The sequence below is a fragment of the Littorina saxatilis genome, linkage group LG6 (assembly GCF_037325665.1).
Source record: "Littorina saxatilis isolate snail1 linkage group LG6, US_GU_Lsax_2.0, whole genome shotgun sequence".
Classification (NCBI taxonomy): domain Eukaryota; kingdom Metazoa; phylum Mollusca; class Gastropoda; order Littorinimorpha; family Littorinidae; genus Littorina; species Littorina saxatilis.
This window is the reverse complement of record NC_090250.1, coordinates 16,534,414-16,543,437: the sequence shown is the minus strand read 5'-3', so window position 1 is coordinate 16,543,437 and position 9,024 is coordinate 16,534,414. Positions and strand designations below refer to the sequence as shown.

The window sequence follows — 9,024 nt, the reverse complement described above, 5'->3', positions numbered from 1 at the left end:
TTTTAATTTTTTTTTATGGGCACCAATGCGGGAAGGCGTAAACACGAAAATGAACCCCGCGTTGATAAAACGAAGGGGCAGACACACTTTTTAGTGAAGCTCACCTTAAAACCTACCTGGCGTTTTGTCTGAATTAGAAGTGTTCTGATAAACATAGGGAAGTATCTTTTGTATTTCAAAAAAGTAGGCCCTAATGTGTGTGTGTGTGTGTGTGTGTGTGTGTGTGTGTATGTGTGTGTGTTGTGTGTGGGGGGTGGTGGTGGTGGGTGGGTGGGTGTGTATGTGTGTGTATGAGTATGTGTGTGTCTGTATGTGTGTGTGTGTGTGTGTGTGTGTGTGTGTGTGTGTGTGTGTGTGTGTGTGTGTGTGTGTGTGTGTGTGTGTGACAGATTCCAAATTGATTGCATCGTATTCCTCATCTCCTCATGAATTCAAAAATATATAGATATGTCCTTTGTAGAGTTAGCAACATAAGAAATCTTCTTTATCTTTTGCGTTCACGGGCTGAAACTCCCAGGTACACTCGTACACGTGTATGGACGTTTTTACCCCGCCATTTTGGCAGCCATACGTCGTGTTCGGGGGAAGCATGAATGATATGTTTCCACACACACACACACACACACACACACACACACACACACACACACACACACACACACACACACACACACACACACACAGTTCAGTAACAACGAGCGTACATATATGCATGCAAACAAACAGATGCAGTTTCTAGTGAAATTTGGTAATTCAAACCACACATTTACATCAACGCACTTTCTTTTATTCTCGTCTTTATTTTTTCACCTCTCACGTTTTACACATTTTAATCACAATTAACATCAAAAAGAAAAACATGTACATGAAAGTTCGTCTTTTTGCCTGCCGTGCTGTGATGAAATCTGAATAAGTAACCGATGCATCTATGTTCGTTGGTCGTGCTGCGGTCAGTCTTGACAAACATAGGTCGTCTACACGTCCATCACCACCAGCAGATACTGGTCAGTGGCCGTAGTATGAGCGTGGCCTGTACCGTGCAATGGGTTGACCTGTATCAATTCAGCGTCCTGCAAAAGGGAAGAGACGACAAAAATCAGATTTATTTCAGTTCAAATTAAACACTTTAACTCAATACAAATCTATCATCTGAATGTGGTTCATACAGAAATTTGTCTTTTGGATCACATATCACATAAAAAACAAAACAAAAAACAGCATTGTACTCATACACCTTCATTCCATACACTTACTCCAAAACAAAATCCAAAAGAATCACTAATTCAAAACATGTAACACTCATACATGGTGACCTAAAATGCCACCCACAAAAATGCGAATTCTTTTTACATCTGTTGGCCGAATTACTTCACATTCGTCGTAAATTTACTTCAGCTTATGCATGACCAGTCTTCGCAGGGTAAGTTTGTAGAGCAAATGGTCTGACTTTTGTGCTCTTTCGAAAACAAATTCCAAATTCGGGGATCGACTAAACAGTACGAGATTTGAAATTGAGCTGCAGCCAAACTTACCGGATTTAAGACCTCAAGATTGTTACCTTTGGAGTTATTTGACCTAGGCCTAGTATACCATAACAAACCTCAGACCATCAGTGACTAGAGTACAGCAATTACAAGTAGGATCAGGTTATTTCATATGGAAGAATGCGTTCATGTCATTGTGCGCGCCATTGCGCAAGTGCGACTTTACAACGAAGGTGGGGTTTTTTCAAGTCATTTGAGTTCAGCAAATGTCTCCATAGTTGTTGTGCATAAACTTCATCATAATGTTTGGTTTCGACTTCGTATGTCACGCTCCTACGTTTATGCGAGGTACCATTCTAGAATTTTTGGGGAACATGTTTCGCTGACTGTTACCATGGATTTGGCGATGAATGCCACCCGTGTCTTGCCGTTGACACTGTTGGCAGCCACAGTCACGCCGGTGGAGTGCCCTTTGGTCTTGTGGAACTGGGTCCACACCAGACGCTTGGTAAAGTCAGGCGATATCACTGCAAATGAAAGATGAAAATACAAAGTTATCTGCCGCTTTGATTGTGACAACTGCACAGGCAAGCACTGACAAACATTAGGCTTTTTGATTCACTTGTGTCCAGAAGAAGCTATCCTTAGCGGATTATGATTTTATTCAGTTATTCTGCAGAAAAGACAAATGCTTGAGGAAAACCGTTCTTTTCTGCAGCATTTCTGCATAATGTCATCTTTCGCCGAAGCAGCGTTTTTTTCTGCAGCAAAACATTTTACTGCAGTAAAATTGAAATCAAGAATGCTGCAGTAAAACGGTGCTGTTGTTTTTCTGCAGAAAACCTGTTTACATTTTTTCTGCAGCATTTTGTACTGGCTCTTGGCGGATTATGACATTATTCAGTTATTCTGGAGAAAAACCGAAATGCTGGAGAAAAACTGTCTTTTCTGCAGCATTTCTGCATAATGTCATCTTTCGCCGAAGCAACGTTTCTTTCTGAAGCATAATGTTTACTTGGTTTTCTGCAGCATTATTGCGATTAACTTTTTCTTCAGAATAGTCTGTGAAAGTTTTTCTGGAGAAAAACGAACTACCTTGTAAAGTAGCGTTTGTATTCGTCGCCCCCTGGGATAGCATACTAGTTTGTTCCGCAGTGTACCAATCAGAAGGCGTGTAGCATAAGGGCATTATATTCAACTTCACAATGGCGGCCGAACGTGAACAATTTCAAATTTGAAACTTTGAACTTCCGGCGGAAAAGAAGTCAGACAGACGAAATACATTCGTGTCACGCACAACTATTGGTAATTCTGGATGAGTCCATCTCTCGACAGAGGGGGGCTCGCGTGCTCCAACGTTATAATGAGCCAGTACAAAATGCTGCAGAAAAAGTGTAAACAGGTACATTTGTCGGATAAAGGGGATTTTCTTGGTAAGGGGCGGGGAGGTGTTGGTTTTTTTTTCGGGGGGGGGGGGGGGGTAGTCAAGAAGCACCCCTTCCCCTACTAGATCCAACCCTGTGTCAGTATCGAGTTATCTTCTCGCATAAAGTACCCAGCCACCCCCCGAAAGCGGCGTATGGCTGCCTGAATGGCGGGGTAAAAATGGTCATACACGTAAAAACCAACTTGTGCAAAAACATAAGTGAACGTTGGAGTTTTAGCCCATGAACGACGACGACGAAGAAGAAGAATTAGAAAAAGAAAAAGAAGAAGAAATACCCAGCAACACTCCATCGCCTCCACCATAGCCAGCAGTCTGGTGTCCGTTGACCGTCTGAGTTTCTCTGTTCTCCAGGAAAGACCAGGAATGCTGAGAGGCCACCACTGTCCCCCCGTGTCCGACCGCCACGTCATTGGTACTCACGCTGTTGCCTTGACCATTAGGCAGTCTGAAGATGCAAGACACAGAAGTTGTTCGATCTCATTGTAGATATCCGACATAGATAGTCTGCCAACGTTCCGACATCAAGAAATAACAAGTCGCGTGAAGTTTGAGCAGAAATCGAAACAAGTCGGGTAAGGCGAAATTACTACATTTAGTCAAGCTGTGGAACTCACAGAATGAAACTGAACGCACTGCATTTTTTCACAATGACCGCAGTCCGCCGCTTGTGCAAAACGGAGTGAAACTGACGAGCCTGTTCAGCGCGGTAGTGGTTTTGCTGTGCTGCATAGCACGCTTTTCTGTACCTCTCTTCGTTTTAACTTTCTGAGCGTGTTTTTAATCCAAACATATCATATCTATATGCTTTTGGAATCAGGAACCAACAAGGAATAAGAGGAAATTGTTTTTAAATCGATTTCGGAAATTTGATTTTGATCATAATTTTTATATTTTTAATTTTCAGAGATTGTGTTTAATCCAAATATAACATATTTACATGTTTTTGGAATCAAGAAATGATGTAGCATAAGATGAACGTAAATTTGGATCGTTTTATATAAAAAAAATTATTACAATTTTCAGATTTTTATTGACCAAAGTCATCAATTAATTTTTAAGCCACCAAGCTGAAATGCAATACCAAAGTCCGGCCTTTATCGAAGATTGCTTTACAAAAATGTCAATCAATTTGATTGGAAAATGAGGGTGTGACAGTGCCGCCTCAACTTTTACAAAAAGCCGGATATGACGTCATCAAAGGTATTTATCGAAAAAATGAAAAAAAATGTCCGGGGATATCATTCCCAGGAACTCTCATGTCAAATTTCATAAAGATCGGTCCAGTAGTTTACTCTGAATCGCTCTACACACACGCACACACACACACACACACACACACACACACACACACACACACACACACACACACACACACACACACACACACACACACACACACACACACACACACATATATATACACACATACACACATACACCAGGACCCTCGTCTCGATTTCCCCTCTATGTTAAAACAGTTAGTCAAAACTTGACTAAATGTAAAAACAAGCAAGGTTATGTTATAGGAACGTTTAATTGTGACAACACAATATAATACGATACTGTTACTACCCAATATTGACGGACTGTGTGATGATATCTTCTGCTATGGTCTGTTGAGACAGTGATATCAAAATCGAGACCGGAGGCCGTCGAGATTTTGATATCACTGTCGAAACAGACCAATAGCAGAAGATATCATCACACAGTCAGTCAATGTTAGATATATTGCTAATTCTTTGGACATTTTGTATTTACTGTAAAGAAATTACAAAAGTATTTGTCTCAGTTTTGGCTGTTCCATATCCCTCCCTCTGATTATTATTTCTTTTTGTTCACCCTTTTCTTGTACTTTTCAGTATTTAAAAATGTCTTTTCGTTCAAAAAGTCTTTAGTCACTTGCTCAACTAAATTCTGGGATCATTACATTTTCATACATATATATTTGTTTGTTTTTAAATTCAGGTGTTTTTGTTTTTGAAGTGGGGAAGCAATAAAGAGGTCGTCGATATCAAAACTGATATCGACGGAAATGTCGTCGATATCACTTTTACAATGAGCTCAGTTTTGCCCAATTGACCAATGGCAATCCACGTAACATATGAAATAGCAATATTGAATCATATTGTGTTGTCACAATTAAACGTTCCTATAACATACATTGCTTGTTGTCTGATACAAAGGTCGGTTTTCCGGAGAATTAAGTAGTGTATAAACATACTGATGCCCTCGCAAAGAAAAACAAGTCGCGTAAGGCGAAATTACTACATTTAGTCAAGCTGTGGAACTCACAGAATGAAACTGAACGTAGTCCGCCGCTAGTGCAAAAGGCAGTGAAAGTGACGAGCCTGTTTGGCGCTGCAGCGGTTGCGCTGTGCTTCATAGCACGCTTTACTGTACCTCTCTTCGTTTTAACTTTCTGAGCGTGTTTTTAATCCAAACATATCATATCTATATGTTTTTGGAATCAGGAACCGACAAGGAATAAGATGAAATAGTTTTTGAAACGATTTCGGAAATTTAATTTTAATCATAATTGTTATATTTTTAATTTTCAGAGCTTGTTTTTAATCCAAATATAACATATTTATATGTTTTTGGAATCAGAAAATGATGAAGAATAAGATGAACGTAAATTTTGATCGTTTTATAAAAAAAATTTTTTTTTACAATTTTCAGATTTTTAATGACCAAAGTCATTAATTAACTTTTAAGCCACCAAACTGAAATGCAATACCGAAGTCCGGCCAAATAAAGAAAGAAAGAAAGAGGGGGAATCGAGACGAGGGTCGTGGTGTATGTGTGTGTGTGTGTGTGTGTGTGTCTGTGTGTGTGTGTAGAGCGATTCAGACTAAACTACTGGACCGATCTTTATGAAATTTGACATGAGAGTTCCTGGGAATGATATCCCAGGATGTTTTTTCTTTTTTTCGATAAATGTCTTTGATGACGTCATATCCGGCTTGTTGTAAAAGTTGAGGCAGCACTGTCACACCCTCATTTTTCAATCAAATTGATTGAAATTTTGGCCAAGCAATCTTCGACAAAGGCCGGACTTCGGTATTGCATTTCAGCATGGTGGCTTAAAAGTTAATTAATGACTTTGGTCATTACAAATCTGAAAATTGTAAAAAAAAAATGTTTTTTTATAAAACGATCAAAATTTACGTTCATCTTATTTGTCATCATTTTCTGATTCCAAAAACATATAAATATGTTATATTTGGATTAAAAACAAGCTCTGAAAATTAAAAATATAACAATTATGATTAAAATTAAATTTCCGAAATTGTTTTAAAAACACTTTCATCTTATTCCTTGTCGGTTCCTGATTCCAAAAACATATAGATATGATATGTTTGGATTAAAAACACGCTCAGAAAGTTCAAACGAAGAGAGGTACAGTAAAGCGTGCTATGAAGCACAGCGCAACCGCTGCAGCGCCAAACAGGCTCGTCACTTTCACTGCCTTTTGCACTAGCGGCGGACTACGTTCAGTTTCATTCTGTGAGTTCCACAGCTTGACTAAATGTAGTAATTTCGCCTTACGCGACTTGTTTTTTTTTCAGGCACATGAACAATGCAGAAAAAGAAGAAGAAGACAGACGATAGAACTGAAAGAAAAACTACAGATATAACGATTCGCAATCCCATGACTAAGATATGTTTTCATTTTCTACGAAGCATACCTTGTAATGACGAAAAGCCCTTTCTCGGAGGCCCCAGTTTTAGCGTTCAGTCGCGCAAGGAAGCTAAGGGTGTGAGCCCCATGAAAGTTGTACGTGTTTGTGTACTTGTCATAGGCAGGCTTCATACTCGAGTCCATGGTATGCAGCCTGGAAAAAAGGGTTGAATCAATTTACTCTTAAAAGTATGATTGTGCTGGTCTAACGAGTTCAACGTACATACAATCATTTTTATGTACTGGCTTTATACTCGAGTCCATGATAATTATGCTGTCTGGAAGAAAAGGTTGAATCATTATACCATTAAAAGTATGATTGTGGTGGTCTAACGAGTTCAACGTACATACAATTATTTTAATTTACTTGTCATAGGCTGGCTTTATACTCGAGTCCATGATAATTATGCTGTTTGGAAGAAAAGGTTGACTCATTTTACTCTTAAAAGTATGATTGTGGAGTTCAACGTACATGTATACAATCAGTCTTACTTTAAAAAAAAGTGTTCTTGTCATAGGCTGGCTTTAGCTTCTAGTCCATGATAATTATGCAGTCTGAAAGAAAGGGCTGAATAATGTTTAATCTCAAATCTACTTAACTTATCCTCCTTCGTGTGTACACGCAAGCACAAGACCAATGTGGTATTTTAATTGGCTTGATCTGGGGGGGGTCCTGGGTTGCGAAGGCTCCCCCCCCCCTCCTTACCCGGGAAATATACTTTGTTTCCAAAGGAGAGAGCCAATTAAAATACCACATTTCAAATGCTAAATTTCAACATATAGGGCGCAAGCTTACCCCCCCCCCCTCCTTACCCGGGAAATATACTTTTTTACCAAAGGAGAGAGCCAATTAAAATACCACATTTCAAATGCTAAATTTCAACATATAGGACGCAAGCTTACCCCCCCCCCCTCCTTACCCAGGAAATATACTTTTTTTTCTCCAAAGGAGAGAGCCAATTAAAATACCACATTTCAAATGCTAAATTTCAACATATAGGACGCAACCTTACCCCCCCTCCGACCCCCTACTAGGCCAGCTCCTGTTAGACCATCCCTCCACTTGGTCACATACCAGAAATGAACAGCGTGGGTGTTCTCTGTGCACAGTGAAGATTTGTCGATGAATTAATGTCGTAAAAGCCACTGGTAGCTTTTTTTAAGAAAATGAATTCATAAACAAATTCCAAGTCGTCAGACCGAGCAGCCAGGGTGTTGACTATTGGTATGTGACTAAGTGAAGGGATGGTCCTAAAACCTGACTAGATCTGTGACGACGAGCCCAACTGTTTACAAGAGAACGAGTTCGCAAACCACCAAAACCCTGTCTATTTTTGTAACATGATAAGAACATCTATCCACCTAGACACGTGCCGGGAATCAATAGTCTGACTGCTTTCAATGACAGTTGCATATTTTGTTGCGGAATTAATGTTGTAATTTACACCGTAATTAATTCAGCAAAAACATCTACTTTGCACAGCAGGCAGCAATTAAGAATGTTGATTTTGGTAAGCTCCCGACGGGCGCAAAAGTCTAGTGGCAATGACGCTGGCCTCCCATGCGGAAGGTCGAGTGTTCGAATCCCGCCCGCGCCTGGTGGGCTTAGAGTGGAGATTGTTCTGATCTTCCAGGTCAACTTATGTGCAGACCTGCTAGTGCCTTATCCCCCTTCGTGTGTACACGCAAGCAAAAGACCAAGTGCGCACGGAAAAGATCCTGTAATCCATGTCAGAGTTCGTTGGGTTCTAAGAAACACGAAAATGACCAGCATGCCTTCCCCGCGTATGGCTGGGGTTACAACGGTCGCACGCGTAGACTTACTCGTGCAAACAACACAACTGTACGGGGGAGTTTCAGCCCATGAACGCCGAAGAAGAAGAAGGTTAGGTTCCAACCAGATGCTCTTATTCCATGTAAAACGCTTCCAAACAAATCGAGCAAGACGGTAACTGTAACTTCATTCTCACCCATGTAGAGATCCCCCGTTCTTAGCGATGTCGAGAGCATTGTATCTGAACACGGAGTTGCCACCATCAGTGTATCCAGCAAAGTACAGCTTGTTGTCCAAGTCACTGAAGTAAATATGGTTCACCCGACTGTCCGCCATGTTCTGTGACGTGTACGCTTCGTCCCCTGAAAAGGAACACACAACGACTGATTGACTGATCCATACCAATTTAAAGGATACTCCTCACCACAGTAAAAAAGACAATTGTCTTAAATCGCACCAAGCGATTACACACGAAGGAGTTAAGGTTCCTTTAACCAAACACCCGCAATAGACGAGTTCTGGGTTGTGAAAGAGTGAATGCCCTTGTTTTTTTTCTCTGAAACATATTGAAGGGGCCAATCACCAGCGAGGGGTGTGTCAGAAACCCGTTGACAGGAGCATGTGTGACGTTATTTGT

General features: G+C 40.4%; 1 protein-coding gene across 1 annotated transcript in view; it reads right to left on the bottom strand.

Annotated features, from left to right (window-relative positions):
* Positions 1-771: 771 nt before the first annotated feature.
* LOC138968616 (uncharacterized) overlaps positions 772-9,024 on the bottom strand; it is a 15,174-nt gene continuing 6,921 nt past the window's right edge. Inside the window, exons 8-12 of the mRNA XM_070341213.1 lie at positions 8,584-8,749; positions 6,621-6,767; positions 3,207-3,376; positions 1,878-2,011; positions 772-1,070 (exon numbers count right to left, since the gene is read on the bottom strand). Of these exons, the coding sequence (XP_070197314.1) occupies positions 975-1,070; positions 1,878-2,011; positions 3,207-3,376; positions 6,621-6,767; positions 8,584-8,749 (713 nt within the window). The 3' untranslated portion in view covers positions 772-974. The remainder of the gene's footprint in view (positions 1,071-1,877; positions 2,012-3,206; positions 3,377-6,620; positions 6,768-8,583; positions 8,750-9,024) is intronic.